This window comes from Panthera tigris, chromosome E1, assembly GCF_018350195.1.
Source record: "Panthera tigris isolate Pti1 chromosome E1, P.tigris_Pti1_mat1.1, whole genome shotgun sequence".
Lineage (NCBI taxonomy): Eukaryota > Metazoa > Chordata > Mammalia > Carnivora > Felidae > Panthera > Panthera tigris.
In genome coordinates this window covers 46,077,170-46,103,023 of record NC_056673.1, presented here as the reverse complement: position 1 = coordinate 46,103,023, position 25,854 = coordinate 46,077,170, and the positions used below count along the sequence as shown (strand labels likewise).

The window sequence follows — 25,854 nt, the reverse complement described above, 5'->3', positions numbered from 1 at the left end:
TCTGCACGTTCGAGGCGTGATGATCGTGGCCGCTGGTCGGGTCCTTCCAGCACTGGAGCTGTCTGGTCGGCATCTCTTGTCTTCTCAGTTAGACTGTCGGCCGCTCCTGTGAGCAGGGCAGCGCCTGCACCCGGCTCCTGGCTGGAACTTGTTCTACCTTGGTCAGTGTCACCCTTCGGACTCCTTCACTTCCCTCTGCTCCTCACAGGAGCCTCTGGGAATTCCACACGCCTTCTGCCTGGTTCCCAGACCTAAGAATTTTAAAAGATGGCCACGATATAGGGCGCCTGAGTAGCTCGGTCAGTTAAACGTCTGGCTTCGGCTCAGGTCATGATCTCATGGTTTGGGAGTTGGAGCCCTGTGTCAGGCTCTGTGCTGACAGCTCAGAGCCTGGAGCCTGCTTCGGATTCTGTGTCTCCGTCTCTCTCTGCCCCTCCCCCGTGCACACTCAGTCTCTCCAAAAAATAAACATTGAAAAAAAAAAAAAAAAGACGTCCGTGATAAAGATGTCAACACGGCCTTGTCACATGTCGAAGGAGGGGCCTCTGCCGTCTTGGGGCCTTTGTGTCTTGTTCCGACTGTCCTGGACCAGCCCCACACAGAAAAATCCCTTCCCTGGAGGGTGGCCGTCCCTTGGGTGCTCGTCCGCAAGGGCTGCCACAGGCCTCACTCCTGTTCTGTCTTCACAGCCCCGAGGCAGCACACTTCCTTTGCTGGAAGGCCCCCAGACTGACGGGGTCACCATTGGGGACAAAGGGGAGTGTGTGATCACGCCCAGCACAGACCTAAAGTTTGACCCTGGGCTCAAAGGGAAGAGCAAGCTCAACTACTTGAGGAACTACTGGCTTCTGATAGGTAAGAGTGGGTCTCTCGGCTCCTCAGGCAATGGCGTGCTGCCCCCTGGTGGACAAAAGCCCTCCGTGCTAGTTACTGTGGTTAATGCGCTGTGCTCAGTTCAGGTCCAAATTAGTCTTTTCAGACCTGGGAACAGTTTTACCCCCAAGGAAAATAAATAGAGTAGCTGTGTTACCAAGTCACTTCTCAAAAATTGCTTAATGTTACAGAACTCAAGTACCGACTAACATAAAATTCGTGCAGTTATCTGGCACGCTGAACGTCTTCCATGTCGGGCATTGGCAGTAAGCACTTTAGAACCCGTCTCCTTATTTCTCACAGCGGCCCCTTGTGAGGTAGACACTCTTGGCATTTCCACTTATGGGGAACCAGGGCAGCTCCTATGGAAGAATTCCCTTGGGGTTGGTGTGGGAGCCAGGGCTGGGGGAGGAGAGGGTTGGAGACCCGGGAAGGATTGGGTGGGGTGAGGAGTCTGGTTCAAGGCTAGACTTGAGTCAGGGAGCCACAGCACAAGTCCCTGGTGTGTGTGGGGGGGTGGGGATGGGGGTGGGGAGGTGGTCCCTTTTCCTTTCTCTTCCATTTGTTGCTGTCCTTGCTAACGGCCCTTGGGTTGAATTGGGGGTCCTGTGAGCCACAGAGATAAGTTGAGATGACACCCGAAGGCAGTGAGTGTGACAGATGAAGGCAGTCACGTGAGAGGAGCTGTGTCTCTGGCAAGTGTCCCAAGCAATTAGAGCAGGACAGCGTTTTCTTGAATCTGATTTGCCTTCTGTGCCCTGTCTCCCCCAAATCTGCTGACTGTCAGCCCCAGAAGTGGTGAGAGGTGAGGATGTAGCCTTGTGGGAGGAGAGAGGAGGCGGGGGGTGCCAGAGCACACGGGTTGATGAGGTCCCCCCACCCACCCCCACTACCCCTTTCTCTCCCCTGCCCCCCTACTAGCAGCTGACTGGAATGGAGGAGAGAGAGGGCAGTACCAGAGGCACCGGGAAGGGACATAGAGCAGCGTGGGCCCAGAAGGCCTCAGGATCTGTCCCGCAGTGGCATCCGGACGGGGGTGTGTAACTGGGTGTTGCAGACAGGAGCCTGAGCGTCCTGGAGTCCCGATCGCTCCCTTCGTGGTTGTCCCGGTCCTGTTCTTCTTTGTTCTTCCTGACTCCCTGTAGCCACTTTCTTCTGGTTATTTTTACAGAATAATGGGCAAAGGAGATAACAAAGTAATTCTACCTTTTTTTTGAACAAAAGTAGTTTCAAGAGCATGTGTGAGTGGACCCAGGTGAAGAAAAAAAATAGCTGATGAGTGGAGGCTATTAAAATCACAAGGTCACTTAGTTTTATGTACCAGTTAAGGGATACATAAATTGCCCACCAGTGGTCACGAAGTGAACAAACTGTTGGAAACTAAAGAAATGTGTATGTAAGAGTATAAAAAACATGGGGAGAAAGTCTTCATGGCTAGGTTGCAAAAAGATACCCTTTTTTAAAAAAAATTTTTTTTTTTAATGTTTATTTTTGAGAGAGAGACGGAACATGAGTGGGGGAGGGGCAGAGAGAGAGGGAGACACAGAATCTGAAGCAGGCTCCAGGCTCTGAGCTGTCAACACAGAGCCCGATGCAGGGCTCGAACCCACAAACTGTGAGATCATGACCCGAGCTGAAGTCAGACGCTTAACTGAGCCACCCAGGCGCCGCAGAAAGATATCCTTTTAAGATGTAAAGGTTGTCCAAGTAAGACAACTGAGAAACTCAACAAAGTATAAAGAAGTAATTAGGGGATCCTCTCACACCTCTGAAGTCCCCTTGAGGAGCTCCAGAGCCAGTCATTTTTAAATAAGGCAGTGGAACGACTTGACCATCTCTGCATAGACTCAGGGCCACAGGTACAATAACATGCGCTCTTTTACGTCCAGCCTTGTCCTTTGATTTGGTGTTTGTGGAGGACATTAAGGATCGTCCCTCTTTCCCACTGGTCTGGAAAATAAACTGAGTCCGTTCACCTTGAGTGGCACAGCCTTAGGGTTTCCCCCGAGCAGTGGCCCTAACCCGGACTGCCCTTGGCTTCTCCTGGGGGCTCTGTCACAGAAACACGTGTGACCCCTGCAGATCCCAATTCAGTAGGTCTGGGGCAGGTCCTGTGCTTTTTGCTCTGGAGCCCAGACATGGTGATGGGGACAGATAAACCACTAAGACCAGGTACTGTTTGTACACGTTTGAGGATCTCATGATTGGCCTTGTGGAGCCGCTGGTTCGGAGTGTGCAGGATGAGATTCCTAAAGGCCCAGATTCAGGAGAAGTAGCCCTGGAGGAAGCGGGCTGCGGGCTAATCAGGGCTGCAGTGGTCTGTTGTGGGGGGAGTTGCAGGGTTGGGGGAGGCCCCCGCAGCACAAGGCGGCACGTGGAAGGCACCCTGCTTTCCCCTAGAGTGAAGGTTTCTCATTAGTGAACCTCAGAGGCACCGGGAGAAACTCACATTCAGACCCCCGGGCCCCATCAGTAAGTCTGATCTCAGGGCTGAGGTAGGTGGACCCCACCTGAGGACACCCTGCTTCACGGCAAAGCATGTCTCACGGTCCTCACCTGGCGATGATTTAAAACAAAACAAGGTTTCCCTTAAAGAGCAGTCTTCTCTTGTAGATAGAGAACTGACCTAAAGATAAAGGTTTTTTCCAGATCAAGGAATGTACACAGCTTGGACTAGTTCTTGCTTATTTTTGTCTTGGAAATACAGATCATAAAATCTTTGATAGGTTTGAGAGAACAGTGGAGGGATCCATAGGGTGAGACCCGAATCACAGTGAAAGAACAAAAAAGAAAGTATGTCAGGGGGCTGACAGCCCAGCGTGAGAGTGAACTGGTTCTTCTGGGTAGTTAGTACAGGAGTCATTTAATGTTAGAGCTAAACAGACTTTCCCGCCAGATCAAGTCCCAGTTGCTTATTTTATATTCAACTTTGTCTCTCTTACAGTGAAATGCACACAGTAGGCGCTCAATCAGTGTGTAACATGTACTAGATAGTGTGGAGAACAGGGAGTGGGCGCTGAGAGAGCCGTGACCCTCTGCTCCCCAGCAAATCCATCGTGTTTCTCTTTTATGCATAATTCACCACTTCCCAGGATGGAAGTATGCATGCAGATCATCGGAATAGAACTCCGCCTGAGCAATTTAAATATCAAGGGGGGAACGTGAGACGCTTAGTAGAGGGATATTACAAGGTAACTGGGGAGAACTGCGTGAATTTTTAATGAAGCTTCATGATGCTTGGGCAGCATACAGCCTAAAGTAGGAATTACCCACACAAGTCTTACTCTGAACACGTCTCGAAGGTCCTGATTCCTCTCATGACAAGGACACTTCTTTGTCCCTCATTACGAGATTCAGAATACTGTATACGTGCCACCGAGTAATCAGATTTCTGTCTCGAGATTTTTCTGGTAATTGCCTGTCGTTTTCTCTCACTTTACAAATGTGGGTGTTTGCGCTGTGGGCCCCTCAGCGGGGAGCCACTGTAGGCTAAGCTTAGCGTGGGGGGCTTTCACCGTGTGGGGGGGCTGCTCTCATGGAAGGCTTGTTTCCTCTCGTAGGACACCATGAAACCCCCCTGTCTGCGTCTACCAAGATGCTGGAGAGATTCCCCAATAATCTGCCCAAACATCGAGAAAATGTGATTCCTGCCGATTCAGAGAAGAAGAGCTTTGAGGAAGTGAGTGGGGGCGTAAACAGTTCCTGGCTCCTCATGTGAGGTGTTGGGGGCTAAGGCATTTGCCCTTGGCTTTAGAGCTTACGGTGAACTCGGGAGGGGAGAGGGATGCTCGGGAATCCGTAGCACGCATCACCCCATGACAGACTGCTGGGGGGTTGGTGCTAAGGGCTTAGTGACGGCTGTAAGAAAGGTGGAGGGATGGGGGGGGGAGGTCTGGCTCGGTGGGAGAGAGGCAGAGGGCACTGGAGGGAAGAGAGCAGCAGAGATGAGGTCCTGGAGGTGGGACTGACCTTGCCTGGGCACCTCTGGGGCCGATACCTACTCCGAGGCCACTGAGGGGGGAGTCGTGAGAAGTGGGGCCGTGTCCTACAGAGGAACCATGTTACCAAGGTTCCCTGGCACGTGGCAGTGGAGCAAAGGGTTGATGAAAAGAGGACGTGGGAGACCTGAAGCTTCACGAAGCCAGGAGTGGCCCTTTGGAAGCAGCCTGCTTGGCTGCTCGGTCTGGTGGGGACCCAGGGTGCCCACGGGATGGAGCTTTGGGCAGTGGGGAGGCCCACCCAAGCGGTAGCTGCCACGAGCCTCTGACCTGGGCTGCCCTCCTGCAGCCCTGGGGAGGCAGGGTGCCAGTCAGGGTCTCAGCTGGACACCAGTGGCCACTCAGATTAGGACGATCGGAGGGCAGTGTAATGAAGAGATTGTTCACACAGATGTGGACAGTCCCAGGGCTTCTCTTAGCATCCTTTAGCCCGAAGTTGGGGGGAGGGAGTGGCCAGGAGCCTAGAGGTTCAGTTGACATGTTCAGCAACCCCACGGAACTGGACCTCATTCTCCTCCCTCTGGCCCATCTGCTGGTGTCCCAGTCAGAAGCCAGGGGGCTGGGAGACCACTGCTATGCCCGTAGGTGGCACAGAGCAGGTGGAGAAGGCAGGAGGGTGGCTCTGCAGGCAGGTGTCCAGCATGACCAGTGAGGTGGGGGCGGGTCCGAAGGTCCATTTGGACTTGGCGAGTCTTGGCATCCTTGCCGTGGAGACCCCAGGCCCGAGAAGGGGCCTGAGAAGGGACAAGGTCCAAGGAAGACGAGAGGGGCTGGCTTGCGGGGGGACCACGATCATGGCAAGTTCACTGTAGGGGTCCAGATTTTATCCAGAGAGAAAGGAAGGAAAAGCATGTGCCTGTTGAAGATTCTAGAGCAAAATATCTTGAGTTGCCTGTTACTCTAGAGGTAGCCAGTTGGGAAAATACATGGAGTCCTAGGACAGTGATTTTGGAAAGCATTGGTGCCCTAAAGTCTCCATCTGATTTTGATCTTATCAAAGTGACTCCTATCCATCCTGGAACGCTTAGAAAATAAAAGTATAGAGAAGAAAGAGGACAGTACCCTTAATGTAACACCCAGAGGTAGCCCCAGTTAGGATTTTAATAATCATCCAAACTTGAACAGCGTTTTCTAAAACTCCATTAAAATACTCTGAAGTACATTGATATGGCAGTAAGGCACCTTCTTTAAGAAACACATTTGAACAGAATCTAACCAAAGGAGGGTTGCTCCTGGTCACGTGCTCAGCAGACATTCCTGAGCTGCCTGCTCCACACCAGCCGTCCCACCCAGCCCCATGCACTGTAGGGGTGGGGCAGCTGCTGGGAGAGAGCCCTAGGCAGGAATCGGGACGGGAGAGGTGGGTGCGTGGGGTCAGGTGTTGGGGGGATGCCAAACCCTCTGCACTTGCCCAGAGGCCGTGCAGTCACTTCATTGGACAAGCAGTAATGGCACTCCTGGAACCCTGGATGTTCGAGAATGAATCGACGTGTTCTATAAACTGTTCTTGAAGTCCTAGAGCCTCCAAGAAGTTCAGACGGAAGGTCCACTTTTATCTGATTTCATTCTGGGCTTCCCAAGTAAAAGTTTTTTTAACAAAAGATTCTGATGTTTTTCTGAAACTTTGAAACAGAGTGGAATACTCGAGAAAATGATTTTGTTTTTGGAGTTGCACCGAAAGTTTATAAGCCACAGAAGCAAGCTGCTTCATTACTCTTCAGCCGCGTGTGTGTGCACACACGTTGTTTTCCTTTTTATTTTTTAAATTTATTTATTTATTTTGAGAGAAAGGGCACATGTGTGCACACGAGTGGAAGAGGGGCAGAGAGTCGGGGAGAGAGAGAATCCCAAGCAGGCTCTGCACCGTCAGTGTGGAATCTGACACTGGGCTCGATCCCACAAACTGAGGTCATGACTTGAGCCAAAATCAAGAGTCTGACGCTTAATCCACTGAGCCACCTTTTTAATGTGACATGGTATTAATGACCGCCAACATTTTTACCAGACTTTGTTACAGATGATTTCAGAGTTTTCCCAGTTACCAAATCTACCATCAAAGGAGGAGGTCTCTGCCTTCAGTAAGGCTTTTCAAAAGAATATGGGATCTGAAGCCATTTCCCAAAGTACTGCTGTTAGAACTGTTCCTCAGTACTGATACAATCGCTACAATAAAGCATGGCCTCTCAGGGCAGTCACTTTGATAAAGACAGCGATTGTTTGGCTTTGTGATCTTTGATGAGCTTTAAAAAAAACACATTTTACGGTGGGGGTCATTCCTGGTAAATAGTCATGACTACTCTTGACTGTTTGGCCATTTCGTATCTGGCTAGAAATTCTGCAGTGACATAGTCCCTCTGTCCCACACAAGGTTATCAACCTGGTCGAGCAGACTTCAGAAAACGCGCCCACCGCCGTTTCACAGGAGGTGGAGGAGAAGTTCGAGCATGCCCCCGCTAAGCCCGAGGCCCCCGTGGACTCTGTGCTGAAGGACATAGCCACCATCATCCTGAGCACCTTCCTGCTCATCGGCTGGGTGGCCTTCATCATCACCTACCCCTTGGTAAAGCTCGGCCCCTTCCCTTTGCCTTCCTGTATGTTTTTGAACTGTGCTGGTCACCTGATGTGCATGACAAACGAGCAGATATGCTTCCTTTCACATTTAAGAGTAAGTATGTGCTTCTCTTCAGAAACATTGTAATCAAAGAGACACTAGCTTCTCAGGAAATTTTTTTACCTATGTCTTAGAGTTAACTCATTGTAAAAGCTGATCTGTAAACCTTGCTTGCAGATCATTTTAGGGTTTTTTGTTTGTTTTTATTTTTGTTTTAAGAGAAGGAAGTCCTTCTTAAAGTTTATTTATTTATCTTTGAGAGAGACAGAGACAGTGTGAGCAGGAGAGAAGCAGAGAGAGAGAGGAGGAGAGAAAGAATCCCAAGCAGGCTCCTCACTGTCCGCACAGAGCCTGATGTGGGGTTCAGACTCATGAATCCGTGAGATTGTGACCTGAGCCGAAACCAAGAGTTGGGACGCTTAACCGACTGAGCCATCCAAAGTTAACTATTTCCCTTTTTGAGAATAGTCATAATAGATGAAAATCCACTTAACTTTCCTCCCTTACAAACTGCCTCTTAGAGACACTGGCACGAGTGAAAACGGCAGCCCCCCTTGTACTTTCTAGTTGGAAATGAGCGAGCTAAATTTACATGGTTGAATATGTTGTGGGTCGGATAAAACCTTGTAGAAGAATATTCCATATTCGAGTTGCTCAGAGCATTGAAGTGTCATCACCTGGGAATACTAGTGCCCAGGAAGCTCATGTCCCCTGCAGGAATGGCGATGACAGACCCTTCCATTGGTACAGATGGGTCCACTCCACGTGCACTGTTTTCTGTTTTACCTCACACAGTCCTGCGAGGTCATTATTACTGTGCCCTGCCCACAAATGAAGAAGCCGGGCTCTGGGAAGTTAAATAACTTTCCCAGGGTTAGTCAGCCGGTGATGGATTTGAACCCAAGTTCAGAGAGAGAGAGAGAGAGAGAGAGAGAGAGAGTGTGGGGGGTGTACACGAGAACCAGAAAACTCCCAGGGGGTGTTGGCTACAGACCCATCCCTTCGGTCCCCTTCCCACACAGGCGGTACAATCATGGCTCACTGCTGCTTCAAATTATGACAAAGAATTTCTCAGAACAGAGAGAAGAGTGTGGGGTATGGGGAGGGCAGCTTGATGAAATGGGGCTGGAGTGGGGCCTTGGCCAGGCGCCACATTTCAGCCACATTCTGGCTGTGTGGCCGTGGGAAGATGGCAGCAAGGTTCCGAGCCCCCGCTGCTTCCTCTGCCTGGTCGGTGGCCGTCTGTGCACTCCCCTCTGTCAAGTGCACAGCCGTAGTGGACGGCAAGCCTGGAGCTGCCTGTGTCCACCATGCTCCAAGCTACGTGGCATAACCATTCTTCCTCGGTTTCATTTTTGCAACCACTCCCAGACTTCCGTGAAAGTCCCAGGATTTTAGACTTAAGTGGAGCCCCCTTCTTCTGGCCCAGCCTCCACCTACAGCTCAGTCCCCCCTCCCGCCCCTGTCGGGCCCGTCCAGCAGGGGGCGTGGGCTGTCCTGGGAACTCCTAACTGGCGAGAAGCACTCGAGTCTTCCAACCACCCTATCCCCCCTCCTGTGCCTTCTCACTGGTCTCGTCCCGCCCCCCACCCCTTGGGCAGCGTACCTGCTTCCTCTGCCACAGGGAGCCTCACCCTTCCAGCCTCCCTCTGTCCCCGGGGGAGCGGGCTGCACGTGTCTGGATGTGCGTTTCTCTCCCCAGAGCATGCATCAGCAGCAGCAGCTCCAGCACCAGCAGTTCCAGAAGGAACTAGAGAAAATCCAGCTCCTGCAACAGCAGCAGCTGCCCTTCCATCCCCCTGGAGACGTGGCTCAGGATGCTGAGCTCCTGGACTCGTCCGGCCTGTACTCAGAGAGCTCGGGCACCAGCAGCCCCAGCACATCCCCCAGAGCCTCCAACCACTCGCTCCACTCCAGTGGCTCTGCCTCCAGGGCTGGTGCCAGCCCCTTCCTGGAGCAGGACGATGAAGGTAAAGCGAGTTGCCATTTTGGTGCTGTTTTCTCTTTCATTTGAACACAACCCGAGAGGCATGTTCTTCGGGGGAGTCTCCGTGGGACTGTGAAGTGTCGTTTCTGAGGGCTCACCGTGTTCTCACCTAGGTCCCTCTCACTCTGGGGGCCAGGCTTGCATGCCATCCGGGCCTCTCCCACTCGGGGGGCCTTTTGGGGTCTACCTTGTCCTCCTGCCATCTTGCCCCATAAGGGCCGGCAGTTGCTGCTGACCAGAGGTGCACTGGGCATCTGGCTTGGGGGAGTTCCTGCAGCCAGTCCGTGGCCAAGTGTGACTGCTGATCCCGGTCCCTCTGGGAAGTGGGTTCGGGCTGGTTGTCAGGGCCGATGTTCTGAGGGGATGGGTACAGAGCTAGTGTATGAGACCTGAGCCCCAGACCAGGCCACCCCTGGTCTCTTCATTGCACATCCACTGCCTGGAGGCTCCAGGCTCAAATCGTAGGCGGGTCTGTGGAGAAGCCCTGTTTTCTGACAATAATGTAAAGGCAGGAACAGAGGGCAGGAGGCGGGGGAGGTGGCAGCCCTGGGTGTCGATGCCCTGCGGGCGCTTGTTACCAGGGGCTGGGAACCTAGAACCTGTGAGATCCCATCTCTGAACCTGAGCTCAGGACGCTGCTTCCGTTCTGGCCTCAAGGTGTTTCAGGTTAGGTTTGCTTAAAACAACTTCTTCCTGTTTTGTCCCAGATGAGGAAACCAGCATGGTGATTGTTGGGAAGATCTCATTCTGTCCCAAGGACGTGCTGGGCCACGGAGCTGAGGGCACGATTGTGTACCGGTGAGTGGATTGGAGAGCTCTGTGACTTGCCCTCACGTCCAGGTCTGTCGGCCTGCAGGTGGCACGCCAGGCTGGGGGGTGCCGCAGGGTCACGGTGGTGGCCAAGACAGAGGACTTCACCTCCGGGGAGGAAGTGCTGGCCGCGTGGTGGTCGGTCAGGGGCTACGAGGCTCCCAGGGTGGCTGCCGCATCGCAGAAGGAGCACCGTGGGTCTGCGGGTCTCCCGTTTCCGCAGCCTGGCTCGCCCCCCCCAAACCAACCTGTGGTCCTTGTCCTCAGGGGCATGTTCGACAACCGCGATGTGGCCGTCAAGAGGATCCTCCCCGAGTGTTTCAGTTTCGCGGACCGTGAGGTCCAGCTGCTTCGGGAATCAGACGAGCACCCCAACGTGATTCGTTACTTCTGCACGGAGAGGGACCGGCAGTTCCAGTACATTGCCATCGAGCTGTGTGCGGCCACCCTGCAGGAGGTGGGTGCCCCCGGGGCCGCTTTGCCTTCGTCCTGCGGCCTCCCTGCTCCTGGAGGCAGGTGGCGCGAGAGACTGTCATTTCTTTTCCCTTTAGTTCTCTGTATTCACTTTACTGAAGTTACAACACCGCACACTCACGTAGATGAACAGTTGGTGCATGTGACGGGGCTCACACCCACGTAACCACAAACAATCCGGTTGGAGGGTATTTTTATCACCTCAGCTTCAGTTGGGTGGGATGGTCTTTGGTTACAGTTAGTATCTCTGTCCCTCCGCCTCCAGAAAACCTGGCAGTTGTTCTCCCGGTGGGTTAGGGCTGCTCTGGGCTTGGAGGATGCTGGTTGAGGAGTCAGGTCATTGAGACCATCCAGCGAACTCCTTTTGCTCAGTCTCCAGGCTCACGTGACACTATGTCAGTATCAGACACCTGCAGGTTTGCCTGTAGGAGGCAGTGAACTTGAGTTCCTTGCCCTCTTACCTTTCTCACCGCACACGAGCCAGCTGGAACTTTTAAGTTCGCCTACGGCTGCCAGAGAAAGTCCGTGAGCAAATGTGCCTTTGGACAGAGTGTGGTCAGTACAACTTCCCGTTTCTTTCTTAAAACAGGATCAGAGAAAATGAGCCAACCTAATCCCAAACATTAATTAAGGCCAAAAGTTGCAGGCAGGACTTTCCTGAATACAATTGAATCGCTTAGAGAAAAAAAGTGCTGTGTGGAGGGGCCCGTCCCCAAGGGCTGTGTGCGCGACCTGGCTGTCGTGTGTCTCTTGCAGTACGTGGAGCAGAAGGACTTCGCCCACCTCGGCCTGGAGCCCATCACCTTGCTGCAGCAGACCACCTCGGGCCTGGCCCATTTGCACTCCCTCAACATTGGTGAGAAGCTTCCCCTGTACTTACCAGCCGCGGCCCGGTGGGGAGCTCCCTTGCTGGGGAGGGGTCCTTGCCTCTGCTGAGAATCTCAGCGTCCTCGCTGGTGTGCCTGTGGGGTTTTTAGGTGGCCTTTTGAGAATAAGAATTTGAGGAGGAATCTTTCACAGCTGCAAACCAGAAAACCCTTAGAGGTCTGGCGGGCCCGCTGGGAGTCCGTGAAGAGTGCACTCCCCGCCGCAGGAGGAGGCCCGACGCCACTGGTAAATACCAGACTGATCTGGAGTTTTCTATTAGTTCACAGAGACCTGAAGCCCCACAACATTCTCCTGTCCATGCCCAACGCCCATGGCAGGATCAAGGCCATGATCTCTGACTTCGGCCTCTGCAAGAAGCTGGCTGTGGGCAGGCACAGTTTCAGCCGCCGCTCAGGAGTGCCTGGCACAGAAGGCTGGATCGCTCCGGAGATGCTGAGCGAGGACTGTAAGGACAATCCCGTGAGTAGTGGGAGCAGCTCTGGGGAAAACTGCCAGCCTCTCGCATCTTCGGGGACGAGAGCCTCCGCATTCAAGACTTGGGGGCTGCGGCGCACGTAGCTGGAACATGACAGTTCTTTATCAAAGAGCTTCTGTGTGAATAGCATGCTGCTGGCGTTTTCCATGTGGTCTCGTGTTCAGACAAGTGAAAGGGGCAAGCGTGGGCAGTTGTCCGTGTCTCCCCCCTACTTTTCAGTGACTTCCAACCCCAGCCAGTCGGCTCTAGAGCCCACGTTCCACTGCGAACACCGACCCTCATGCGGCCCCTGCGGGTGCCAGCGCTGCTCTGGGCACTTCTGGCGTGCTAGTCCAGTCTCCCGGGACCCTTCAAGGTGGTAGAAGCAACGGCAGCACTCCTGTCCTTGCTGCTTCTCAGTGAGGATGAGAATTTTCCAGAAGCCTCTCACACCCTGCGTCTCTCTTTTCAGACCTACACAGTGGACATCTTCTCTGCGGGCTGTGTCTTTTACTATGTGATATCTGAGGGCAGCCACCCTTTTGGCAAGTCCCTGCAGCGGCAGGCCAACATCCTCCTGGGCGCCTACAGCCTCGACTGCCTACACCCGGAGAAGCACGGTGAGGGGGCGGCAGGGGACGGTCGGGAGCCGCTCCGGCTGACCACGTGGCCCCTGAGCCCTGGGAGGGCGCCAGCCCTGTGCTTCCAGAGGCCCTTCTTTCCAACCGCTGGCCCTGTGGGCCTCAGTGCATCGCTGACTCACTCCAAAGCTGGTAGAAGGTTGGGTTGTCTTTGGAGCATCTCCTCCTGAAGGCACACAGCTCTGAGGTTCCTTCAGGTCCCCCAGTTACCTGTGTGACCCAGGCAAGGACCTCTATTTTCCAGCTTGTGGCTTGTGAGCATTTAATAGTCCCTTCCTGCGCTGACATTCAGGACAGTCGTCCGTGCTCCATAAACTCGTGTGCAGGCCAGTGATCAGGGGGTGTGGCTGGGCGCGGGGGGCAGACACCTGGGTCTTGCTCTCTGGGTGCAGGGGCAACAGGTCTTTTTTCCTGACTTCAGCGTTTCCTGTGTTAAAATTGGCCCATGACACCCAGTGCCACCTTTTTAAAAAATGTAAAACTAACTCACTGTTTTGGATTAATTTTTATTATTCCTTGTAGAAAAAGATTAGCATAAAAGATCCATAATCCCATTACACAGTGATGAATTCCTGCTATTAATACTATTGTATATCTTATTCCAATCATGTATTTAGTTAGATATGCGTACTTTTGTAAAATAAATAAGTAGTACATACTCTTTTTTGGCATGCTTTTTTTTCTTACATGCCTTTATTTTTATTTTATTCTTTTTTATGGGTAATTGTTTTTTTTTTTAATTTATTGATTTATTTTTAGTTTACATCCAAGTTAGCATATGGTGCAACAATGACTTCAGGGGTAGATTCCTTAATGCCCCTTACTCATTCAGCCCATCCCCCCTCCCACAACCCCTCCAGTAACCCTCTGTTTGTTCTCCATATTTAAGAGTCTCTTATGTTTTGTCCCCCTCCCTGTTTTTGTATTATTTTTGCTTCCCCTCCCTTGTGTTCATCTGTTCTGTGTCTTAAAGTCCTCGTATAAGTGAAGTTATATGATATTTGTTTTTCTCTATTTCGCTTAGCATGATACCTTCTAGTTCCATCCACGTGGTTGCAAATGGAAAGCTTTGATGCTTTTTGATTGCCGAGTAATAACTCTATTGTGTATATATATACCACATCTTCTTTATCCATCCACCCATCGATGGACATTTGGGCTCTTTCCATACTTTGGCTATTGTTGATAGTTGGCATGCTTGTTTTTTAACATCATCTTGAATATCTCTCCAAGTTGATAGGTATTCCACCAGGGCATCGTTTTTTTTTAACATTTTTTTTTTTTTTATTGTTTATTTATTTTTGAGAGAGAGCGGGAGACAGAGAATCCGAAGCAGGCTTCAGGCTCTGAGCTGTCAGCACAGAGCCTGACACGGGGCTCAAACTCATGAACCATGAGATCGTGACCTGAGCCGAAGTCAGACCCTCAACCGACTGAGCCACCCAGATACCCCTTACCAGGGCATCGTTCTAATAGCACAGCCTAGTACGTGGAGGCAGTGTTACCAAAGCCTCCGACAGTGGGTATTTCCAGTTACTTCTTTTCACAGACTGTGTGGTGAGGACTCCCCTTATCAGCAGAAGCTTGTGCAAGTTCTTAATTACGCTATTGGAGTGAGGTTGTGTCAGTAGAATCTTGAATCAAAAGGCACATGCACCGTTAAGGTTTGAGTATTTCATGGCGGCTGTGGGCCGGTGATAATCAGTTACTTGTTTATTTTCCTCCTCTGTAGAAGACGTCATTGCCCGGGAATTAATAGAGAAGATGATCGCAATGGATCCTCAGAAACGCCCCTCTGCGAAGCATGTGCTGAAGCACCCGTTCTTCTGGAGCCTGGAAAAGCAGCTCCAGTTCTTCCAGGTACATCTCTTGTTTGTGGTTTGTTTGTTATCAAAAGTCTTCATTTAACTTCTTCCAGATTTTGAAAGTACAGCAAAAAGCAAAAATAAAATAAAATAAAATAAATAAAATAAAATAAAATAAAATAAAATAAAATAAAATAAAAAAATAAAATATCAAAAAACAAATGGCTCCTAATCCCATAACCAAGAGATAACCATGGTCGACATTTTAACATACCTTTTTCATATAGATAAAAATGTGATTAGGATCAAACCGTATATACAATTTTGTATCCTTTTTTTTTTTTTACAGTACATAATATTTTAATATAGTATTTTATTACAGTATTAATAGTACTGTATTAATATGGTCTTTAATGTAGAATTTTAACATAATCTTTCTCCATGTTAAAGTTCTAAAACTTTAGTGACTAGTGCTCTGTCATATGCTATATTCTGGGAACTTTCAAATACAAAAGTGGAGGGAATACTGTAATGAACTCCCGTTTACCCATCAGCCAGCTCCAGCAATTACTACCTGAACCTCTGCTCTCTCTCCACCACTCTCCACCCGATTACTTCGAAGCAAATCATAGGCATCGTATTTCATTCAAGTCTCATAAATCTAAACGTTTACTTACATTGGGCTCTTTCTATCCTTTTTAACTCAGTCTTTGCCCAGATGTCTCTTTGCTTGAGGTGGATTCTGAGATGTTAAATTGTAGGATCAGTAGCTGTGAGCTCCTTCAGTGGTTTGGCTGTGTGAAGGCTTTGTAGTCGAGCCTTCTGGGGTCAGATCAGCATGGCTCAATCCAGACACACCAGCTCTGAGAAGCAGGCACACGCGGGCAGTGCTTTTCCTCCTGGGCCTGGATCAGAGGGGAACTTGGGTTTAGGAGTGATCATCAAAGTGTCCTGGAGTCTGACTAGAGCTTTGGTTCTGGTGTAACTCCCAACATGTAAGCGCCTTGAGGGCAGGAGTGGTTGGTTTCTGGATTCGTTGCTGTGTCCCCACTGCCCAGGACATAGCCTGGCACATGGCAGATGCTTAGTCACTGTTTGGATGGATTGGGAAGGGGAGGGTTTCGTGCCCTTCTCCATGGCAGCAGTGAGTGTGGATAACATCAGGCTCGTTCTCTGTGTTGCACAGGTCATAACCTTCGAGTTCTGAGGTCACTTGTCCTGCAGGGACTTCTGAAAACTAGCCAGGTTCCTTTGATGATGATCAGATGTAGGGCAGGAATAGAGCTCACAGAAAGGGACCTCCACCCCTCTGTGGGTTAGGATTAAAACTCTTAAGTTTTGCCAAGTCCCATGTCTTGTGAACACACCAGGCTTCCGTTGTATCGACCAGCTATACCCGCTTTGCAGAAGTTGTCCCTCCAAGGCTTGCCCATGGCAGGTACAAGTCCGAGAGTCGGCCAGCCAGGCTCCGTCTTCATCAGAGAAGGAAGAGACCGTGGCCAGTGAGGCTGTGCGGCGTTAACGTGTGTGGGGCTCGCCGCTCCGTTTCCTCGGCTGTTGGAGCTCGTGCCCAGGCTGTGTCCCTCAAACACGGTCCAGGCCCTCTGCAGCCCACACTCTTGTCAGCAGCTCTCTCCCTCTACAAGAGGGCTTCATCTGTCTTCTCTAATTGTTTGCATGAGGACTGATGGCCAGTCCTAGATTTGCGCTTGTCCCGTTGCCCTGGGTGGTGGAAAAGCGCAAGATGCAAATCAGAATTGAGCTCTGGTGGTGGTGGTGGTGCTTGTTGTCCGTTGATGAACACGGGTTGCACACAGGGGCTCCGTGTGGCACGTCGTACGTGTGCACATGGGTGACACGTGGGTGAGGCGTTAGGGTTTGTGGAGAGGTGTGGCACGTCTCTGTCACGGAGATGTCCGTGTGGGCCCCTCCCCTGTGAACCCCAGACACGGCTGCTCACGGGGGAGAAGTGAATGGATCGTGAGGGGACAGAGACAGGACGCTCGCTGCCGGTTCTGAGGCAGACTTCAGTCTGGGCCTGCGGCTTGCGGGGCAGTGACCGTTCCGTGACCTGGTGTTTCACTCCTCCAGCTTCTGCTTCTCTGCACACTGACTGTCACCTGCTGCCCTTGTCACCCTCATAGGACGTGAGTGACCGAATAGAAAAGGAATCCCTGGACGGCCCGATAGTGAAGCAGCTGGAGCGAGGCGGGAGAGCCGTGGTAAAGACGGACTGGAGAGAGAACATCACCGTCCCCCTGCAGACAGGTGACCGTGCCGAGGCCCTGACAGCAGATGTTGGCAGACGCGTTCCAAGAGCAGCGGCCGTTTCTAGGAAGTGAACGTGGAATTGGCAACTCCAGGCTGTTTGGGCTCCAAATCCCCCTCGCAGGGTTGAGGCTTTTGTGGGCGTGTCCTCTGGGGTTTGGGCACAAATCAGACCTTTACACTGACGTGGGTTTCATGTGCGTCCCTTAGGGTGACAGGTGAGTGATGGCTGCCCTGCCCTCACTGGTTATTCCTGGTTGTGGGTGCAACCAGGAGGCAGAATTCAGACTGCCACTGCCCTCGGGTTCACTCTGGGGGGCACACTCCTGTCAGCCACAAGTATGGCAGAGTTATGTCGTGTCTCAGTCTGATCGCTTAATCCCGGGGAACCCCAGCAGTCCTTTTCTTTGGAAATGTGTTTGTTACATTGTAGTGCTTGTTTTTTTCCCTAGATCTGCGTAAATTCAGAACCTATAAAGGTGGCTCTGTCCGCGACCTTCTCCGAGCCATGAGAAACAAGGTAAGGGGGGTGAACCCCAGATGAGACCAGCAGCCGGGGTACAACCACCCTCCTCCTCCTTTCTGTCCTCTGGGGCCTTCCATTCATACTAGAATCCTGACCTCGCGGAGGCTCTTCTGTGTTGCCTTGGACGGGTTTTCTCTTCAGGGACGTTGTGAGGAGTTCCGCTCTGGGAAGCAGGCTCTCTGATGCTGCTGTTGTCTGTGGTGACTTTTGTATGCCCTGTGCCTGCCTGATACAGCGCCGCCGTATAAACTCCCTTAATGGAGACCTTCCCACGCAGGCCTGGCCCGCGGGCCACTCTGGCAGGGAAGCTCCCTCCCGCCTTCACAGCACTGGGCCAGGCCCAGCTCTGAGGCCCCCTCCTGAGGGAGGGGAAGCAAGTAAGATAAACAGATGGACTGTGGGTCCCTAAGCCTTTTCTCCTTTCAGAAAACCAGCTAACATCCTGTCTTCCTTGGATAGTAAGAGGGTCTTTTAGCGGTGTTTCCCAGCTTCCCAGCTGCTAACCGCCGTGTCTGTGTGTCCGCCCTGTTTGCAGAAGCACCACTACCGGGAGCTCCCCGCGGAGGTGCGGGAGACGCTGGGCTCTCTCCCCGACGACTTTGTGCGCTACTTCACGTCCCGCTTCCCCCACCTCCTCCCCCACACCTACCGGGCCATGGAGCCCTGCAGCCACGAGAGGCTCTTCCAGCCTTACTACTGCCACGAGCCCCCAGAGCTCCGGCCCCCCGTGACTCCAGACGCCCTTTGAGCCGGGGTGGCCGCCGTTCTGGTGGCCCCAGCTGTGACTGAGGGCCTGGTCTCTACCAGCCCGAGCCTGATGCCTCCCGGCTTAGCAGGGAGACCAGGCCCCCAAACCAAGTGCCTTGAGCCCGCTCTACAGCCAGCAGAAGATGATGCTCACCCCAGGAAGTGGGGAACACGACCCCCCCGCCTTGGCCTGTAGGATGCTGGGAAGCTGTTGGCCATGAGAGCTTTACGTTCGGGGGTCCTCTGCTGAGGAGGGCCCGTCGCAGAGGCAGCGAAGGAGGCATCCTCCACCTCCTCGTGGACACACGTGCTTCAGACTTACACTTGTTTGTAAACTTCCTGTTTGATGTCGGCCTATGAGGAAGAGAGAGGAGGGAGTGCTACGTTTTGCCTACAGGCAGGACCAGGAGCATCTCTCTCCTCGACCAGCTAGGTTGACACGCACCCAGTGCAGCCTCTGCTCGGAGTGGGGCTCCAGAGGTGAGCGGCGCTAAGGAGGAGGAAGACGTTCAGAGGGTGTCGTTCCCCGGGGATCACAGATGCCTCACTCATCATGAACGTGCCCAAAGCCTCCCAGGTCACTATAACCAGTGTTCCCTGGGGGCAGCGAAGAGTCTGGAGTGTGGGGCGTGGCATTGGGACAGATCAGCACCACATGCCCCGGTGGCCTTCGGTGGATTTAAGGGGGTGCTTAGGAGCATTTGGGGGCGAGGGGTGGTAAGTTCCCCATCACGAAGAGCAGCACCCAGGCGAGAGCAGGTCAAATAGGACCCTCTCAGCCACCCTGGGAGAGCCCTGGGCCAGCAGGTGGGCAATGAGGTTCCCCCATCCCTGGACCCGGCAGGACGGGCCAGGGGGGCGGAGCCAAGGCCAGGGTCACCACTTGCTTCGTGGGCAGGTTTTTATGTTTCTCCTGGCAGATTTTAATAACTTTCTCTTTTGAACATACTGTAGAATGCTGCGTTAGCATAGGTAAGCTGAACTTGAAGTTTACTTGTGAAGAAGCTAAATGCAAGATCTATAGTACACTTTCTCTTTTGTGTGGCACCAAAAGTCTCCACCCCCTCCAGAAAGAGCGTTCGTGTTCAGAACGTGCTCTACTGCTGAGGAGTAAAACATTAGAGCAAGGCTATATACATCCATGAAACAGCTTCGAAGTGATATTCTCTACATTATGTCAATACCATCTTTTTTGCTAAAACTAGTTTAATTTTTAACTTTAGTTTCAGTCAAAAATTCCTCTGTCTTTTCTCTACCGAGAGCCTTAGCAGTTAAGTGAGATCAGGGTACGAAGTAAGGAGATGTCTCCCGTGTCCTTTGTCCAGCCGGGTGAGCACATCATCACGCTGCCTTCAGTGCTGGCGACTGACCTCCGAGACTCCACTCAGGAGCGAGGGTGTACTGACGGACCGAGAACTCACTGTTTCTTCTGTGACGTGCTTGCTGATGGATTTGTACGAGGGCCTTCTGCCTTCGTAGAATTCAGTTCCCTTTCATAATGCCTGAAGTCACTTTTTTTCTTAAATTAGCATTATCCTGCGTCTTTAAACCTCATCAGTTACCTCATTGATACCTTGGAACCCTGGCGTTTTTGGCTGACATCGTGGTATCTTCTGCCATACTTCCCGTTTTTCAGGAACGCAGCCAGACGCCTCTCCTCTCCCTGCTCTGATGCACCCGCACCATTGTCTGTATGGCTCTGTGGTTGGTCATTTCACAGCCGGGCCTGAGTGGTGATGGCCTGCCAGGCAGTCAGGCGGAGAAGGTGCCACAGGGGACGAACAGGGCCGTCGGCCCTCTGTGCTGCCGGCACCTGGCCTGCTTTGGTCTCATGGCTGAACAGTGTCCTGGGGGGAGTAGTCAGGTCACTTCTGGCTGCCCAGGGTTTGTGTCCTCTCCCTATCTGGGCCCACCTTGTCTCCAGGATGGCTGTTTTTTAAATGCCTTTTCTCTTTATCCCCTTCATTTCTAACCACCCACCTTTCTCAAACTCCTGTATTCGATGTATTTCATTTTGAGTAGTCACTGTGTGAGCAGGCAGGATCCTGGGTGCTGGGGATGCAGAGGTAAACAAGATAGGCAAAACCTCTGCTTTTTAAAGAGCGTGGAGTGAGAGAGAAAGTAAGAAAGTAAGCAGAAAGTAAGCACCAGTACTCCCGGAAAAGCCAGAGGGTGGGCAAGGGCATTCATTTGCTGTTCACACTTCTTCTTTCTTAAAGCTGCCTGTGACCCAGAACCCGTCTGATCTGGTCAAGTCTGCTCCGTTGGCCTTCTGTCCGTCGCTTTTCAGAATCTGGTCACTCATCAGTCCCTCGGGTGGTTTGAAGAGGTCTCTCGTGTGGGCACTTGTCGTGGAAACACCTTGGGCATCATCTGCTATATCTTGTTCTAATCTGTAGAATTCTGGTTTCCTGTTGTGCTCAGCGTAGCGGGAAGGTGTCTTTTGCTAGAACAGGGTTTTTCAGCCGTGTGCGTCGCGTAGCAGCTGAGCTATTTGATCTTCAGTGTGATTTCTAGAAGGCTGTTTAACTTTTTAGAAGTACGCTACTTTTCATTTTTTCCGACAGAATTTAGTCGCATCTGTTAGGAACCCCAGGGACACTCTCATTAAATCTTGTCTTGAACCTCGCGTTGAATCGGTCTTCGGTGCGCCTGCCAGAATTTCTCCTGTTGCTTCTTGAGTCTTTTTGACTTCAGCATATAAAGAGCTCACGTGTCACTAGGTATCAGAGCACTTGCACTTTTGGGGAATCACTGGTGTCCTTGGTAAGTCACCGAATCATCTAGTGGCCGACATAAAACCCGGGGCGCGGCAGGCTCTCCCTCCCCCTCCCCCTCCCTCTCCATGCCATAGTCCTCCTCGGTTCTTTCCGGTGAGACCTCACTCTGGCACATATCAGAGGATCCACAGGTTAGCGGGTCCAGCGAAGTATTTTCTTTCTGCCAACTCTAGAGGAAAGGTGTTTATCTCAGAGTCAACTTTGGTGAGGTTTTGTGCGAATGTGACTTGTTTCCCGTTGCAGTTTCTCTCACTGCCGTGAAAGATGAACCGGCTGCCCCCCTCGCACTTGTGGGGGGCCTCTGGCCTGGAGGCCTTTCTCCTCTCAGCTGCTGTCTCTTCAGAAGCCGCGCTCTGGCCAGGCCTGGATGTCCCGAGACTGCTTTCATTCTCCAGCCCTGTTCATTGCATCCTTGGCCTTGAAGTCCTCACAGAGGGTAGACTGGTTCTTTGCCCCCCAAGAGCTGGATGAGGAAGCACGCAGCACACCTGTAAAGAGTCTCTAAGTTCTCTTTAGCTTTCTCTCTGCTCGTTTAGTTCCTGAAATCCCTTTTCTTTGTACGTGTCAGTGTCTTTTCCTTGCTGATGCCTTCACCATCCCGGAGCAATCCTTTCAGTTGAGTTTGGCTTGGCATTGGTCTTTCCTAGGAGAGAGTCACCAGGTGTCCCATACGGATGGGCCCGAATTCCGCCTTCCAAGGTTGGACCATTCCCTTTTAAATCAAAGTGTCCCTTCTTCCCATACTTTGTTTCTTTTATGAAACAGTGATTTCCCGTGAGTAACCCAGGTTCCCGTTTCTTGTATCAGCGCGTAAACCCTTTCTGTTTTCATTGGACAACCACAAAGAAAGCATCTGCGACGAGCCTACCACTGGAGCAGCCTTAACGCTTCTGGCCAAAGCCCGCACCCCGCTCGCTTCACCCTGTGCTCTCTGTGTGTTCGGCGGGTACAGTATTTCTTTTCAGTATCCCAAAAGCTGTGACGGGGGAGTCCCCACTTACCTAGAAAGCATTACCAGTCAAACATGCGGCATTCTCAGATGCAGACCTTACGTAGTGTTCCTTTTGCAATGACCTATTTATTTAACCTATTTATATTTATTTAATTTTTACTCTGACGTATACCCGGTTACAATTGCACTTGCTTTGAAAGCACATCAGATTTGTTTTGGACAACACACCCCTGACCGTTTTAAAACTGGAAAAGTTCTACTGTATCCTTCCACGGAATGGATGCCTCACAGTGGTTTTGTCATTAAAGGGTGAATGATTTGGTCAGGGTAAAAATTTTCATTTTTAAGTGATTTTTTTTAAAGAAAATTCTGTGCCGTTGTGTCTTCTCTGTGGACGGTTGTTTAATGGGTATGTGTTAATCGTGTGATAGAATCCTCTTTGTGAACCTACAATCCTCTTTTTAGCTTTATATTTTATAAACTGCCAGATTGTACAATTTTTATGTGTATTTTTAAAGCTTGATGTGAGGGTAATTATCTAAGTTAAACAGCCTATTTTTGTACCTCCTGTACAGTTTTATAATCCTGCTGATTCATGATGGCGTCTCATGTTGCGCCAATGACAAATAAAGGTAGTTTTAGATCCGGAAGTTGATTTCATCTTCTTAAAGACTTGACCCTGACCCTCACCTTCAGGCGAGGGGTCACTCCCAGCTCTCTCCCTGGGTGTGATGTCTGGGTGGTGAAGGCGAGCGGCTGACTCAGCGGGTAGGGGGACGCGGTTGCCCGCCGGCATCCACGGCAGGGTCCGGGGGGCTGGAACGTCCTCCTTGGAGGCTGTGGGAAAACGTTCTTTGAAACCCTGCAGGGAGTCCCCCAAAGTATTGGTTTGGGCTGAGTTCCAGGAAGCTGGCCAGGCTGGGACCAAACTGCCCCATGGCAAGTTTGGGGTGTGTGTGCAGTGAGTGGGGTACTGGACCGAAAAGCCCGTGAAGGGATTAAAGCCACTGCAGTCACGGCCAGCACAGTGCTGGGAAAGCCATGATCTGAGCGTGCCAGGCGCACGTAGTCCGTCCACCCGCACGCCAGCGAACGAGCCCAGTGGCCAGTCTGGTTGGAATTTTGGATCCTGCCAGCGTGCTTCCTGCTTTCGTCCCCCCATCCCGTCTGGTGAAAGCGGAGGAGGCTCCTCTCTCTCTTGCATCATGGAAAGGGAGCGCTCACGGTGCACCGGGGCTGGCTCCTTCTGCTCTGCCTGCCACCGTCCCATCCCCCGGCCTCAGTGGGACCCCAGGACCATCCCCGAGAACCGTGGGCACACCCTCCCTCCGAAGCTCTGGGTCTCGGACGTGGACAAATCCCAGGAAGTGTGAGGGGGCTGCGGGATGCCGTGGACGCCTGCCCGCTGCCTCCTACCATCTGATGCAACGGCACAGACCGCTCTTGGGCTCCCCACGGAGCTGCTAAGCCAGGGCAGGGGCCACATGTTGAATTGGCCCAGGCCAGGGAGGCAGACAACTGGCTGCAGCCTTAGCTGGCTCTCAGAGCAGTGAGAGAGGTGCGGGTCCTCAGGAGGAAGGCCAGCAGGTAGTTGGGACACTGGCATGGCCAGGGCCATGGTTCTGGGCCACCGAGGCAGGGCTTGCTGTTTTGCATGCTGAGTCAATGTGGGGCTGTGAAAAAGGGTACTTTTTTCTGAGCGTTTGATACATTTCATGAGGTAAATGTGTACATGCACACAACGGTATTTCATCAGCAAAGGCACCCGCTTGTACTCCATTATTTGTCCCCTTCATCATTTATGCTGGATGCATGCCATAGCTAGGAGAGCTCATGAAGAGCCCAGTAACAGCCCCACCCGCCTGCCCTTCCCACTGGGCCAGGCACTGCTGGGGCATCCTGTGCCCTGATCACACGTTGGCCTTCTTCTCTCCCCCTGCAGACCAACATTTCCTTTAAGATCAAAAACATACATCTTTGACTTTAGTGAGAGACTGACCCGACCCTTTGCCAAGGCCAAAGGTCCGGTGATGAGCTTGTATCTGGACCAGTTAGCTGTGGGCAGAGATAGTAGGGCTGGTAAGAACCTGGCAGCCTCTGGGAAACCATATTCAAAGATATCAGGCAGCAGAAGGAGCAGTTTCCAGAAACAGGAGGGGCTGGGCCGGAAGGACAGACCTGAGTGAACTTGGCCTCTGAGAGGGTTGGCGGGTGAATCCAGGAGGTGTTCTTTCCCGCCCTCCCCAACCTATGCCTCTCCAAATTCACCTTCTCCGTCCCAGGCCTGCTCAGTGTTTTGGGTGAAGCCACTGCAGTGTGCTCATTGGGTTTGCCTGCCGGCAACACAAACCTGGAAAGAGTGACGAATCACCCAACGCAATTCAGGGCCCAGTCAAGATTCCAGAAGATCTCGAGAAACTGGAATGCCAAGCCCAAACCCCAAGGATGATGGGAAGCCCTGCCTTGACATTACAACGGGGTTGGGGGAGGAGAGCAGAGCCCCGAGGAGCTTGGAAACTGTCACAGACACTTGAAACAAGAGCTGTCGTGGCCTCAGACATCTGTCACGTGATGAGAAACTGGCTTTGCAGTCTTGTCCCGGAGGGTTTAAGCTAGCCCAGTGGGGAGCATGGTCCGGACGGGATGTTGAGCTGCCCAACGGTGCCAAAGGAGGCTTGGCAAGTGAGTGAGCGCTGGGTCTCTGGAGGGATCCAGCAGAAGGGAAAGGCCTCATCCTGAACAGATTAGGAAGAAATTCTTCCTTGGGTCACGGGCTGGACTCTGGTCCCTTCCAAATAAGCATCTATGACTAAGACCCACCTCTTGCAGTGATGAGCTTCTGGAAAACACTGCCTGACCGGGTATGAATCACAGGAAGCAGGGAGTGGAGGCCTGCAGGAGAACTGTTGACAATTGGAGGGGGGTGGGGTGGTGTTCTCCAGGATTCTGCCAGGGCTATGTGGTATTCCAGACATGGGTGCCCTGAGAGTGGTTATACAAGGTAGAAAAACCAAGGGCCACAGTTGACTCATTTAGGACAAGTTTGCACCTCAGAATACCAGTTCTAAGGAATATTACACTCAGGGAGAAAAGGTTCTATGACCAAATAAACTTGGGAAATGATGGATTGAAGACGGGTTTCATATTTACTGCAGTACTATTCAGAGGCTTTTCATATACTAACAGAGGGGCGCCTTGGCTGGCTAAGTCAGTGGAGCGTATGACTTTTGATCTTAGGGTTGTGAGTTCAAGCCCCACATTGGGTGTGGAGCCTACTTAAAAAAAAAAAAAACAACACCATGTACTAACAGGATATTCTCTGAGAAGGTACATATATATATCTCGAATTACTGCCTTCAATTTTTTTTTTTTTTAAAGCATGTTTGGAGTGGCAGAGATAATAATGGTTTTGTTTTTTTTTTAACATTTTTTTAATTTATTTTTGAGACAGGGAGAGACAGAGCATGAACAGGGGAGGGTCAGAGAGAGGGAGACACAGAATCTGACACAGGCTCCAGGCTCTGAGCTGGCAGCACAGAGCCCGACGCGGGGCTTGAACTCACGGACCGGGAGATCATGACCTGAGCTGAAGTCGGCCGCTTAACCGACTGAGCCACCCAGGCGCCCCTGAGATAATAATGTTTTTAACAAATCTTATTTTATTTTCCTCTTTCTGGATTCCTAGGAAGACAACATTCCCAGCCTCCTCTGAAGTTAGGTTGGGGTGTGTGACTAACTCTGGCCAATGGGGGGGGCGGGGTGGGCAGGGAGGGCGGAGTGGAAGTAAAATGTGGCATTTTTGAGTCTCAAAGCATTTAAGAGCTGGGGCACAACCCTCCAGCTCTGTCTTCCTTTGACACAGTGACGGGCCAATCGTGGGGTCTACATATAGAAAGGACACAAAATGGAAGCAACCTGAATCATGCAGTCACCACACGGAACGCAGCTGTCCTGAAAAGTCTCCTGACTCGGAGTAAACGTCTTATCAGTAAAATAAATAAACAAACAAACAACCAACCCTTGTGTTAAGCCGCCCAGAC

General features: G+C 51.8%; 1 protein-coding gene across 3 annotated transcripts in view; it reads left to right on the top strand.

Annotated features, from left to right (window-relative positions):
* The window catches only part of ERN1 (endoplasmic reticulum to nucleus signaling 1), an 82,364-nt gene extending 56,510 nt beyond the window's left edge, over positions 1 to 25,854 (top strand). For 2 of the 3 annotated variants that reach the window (XM_042967344.1, XM_007088275.3), the window contains 13 exons: positions 690 to 855; positions 4,434 to 4,552; positions 7,240 to 7,431; positions 9,185 to 9,452; positions 10,177 to 10,267; positions 10,547 to 10,736; positions 11,510 to 11,609; positions 11,901 to 12,100; positions 12,568 to 12,715; positions 14,469 to 14,596; positions 16,686 to 16,809; positions 17,262 to 17,329; positions 17,871 to 22,464. In XM_042967344.1, coding sequence (XP_042823278.1) covers positions 690 to 855; positions 4,434 to 4,552; positions 7,240 to 7,431; positions 9,185 to 9,452; positions 10,177 to 10,267; positions 10,547 to 10,736; positions 11,510 to 11,609; positions 11,901 to 12,100; positions 12,568 to 12,715; positions 14,469 to 14,596; positions 16,686 to 16,809; positions 17,262 to 17,329; positions 17,871 to 18,083 — 2,007 coding nt within the window. In that variant the 3' untranslated portion in view covers positions 18,084 to 22,464. Of the gene's footprint in view, positions 1 to 689; positions 856 to 4,433; positions 4,553 to 7,239; positions 7,432 to 9,184; positions 9,453 to 10,176; positions 10,268 to 10,546; positions 10,737 to 11,509; positions 11,610 to 11,900; positions 12,101 to 12,567; positions 12,716 to 14,468; positions 14,597 to 16,685; positions 16,810 to 17,261; positions 17,330 to 17,870; positions 22,465 to 25,676 lie in introns of those variants that run through there. The other variant, XM_042967345.1, reaches the window with a different exon arrangement.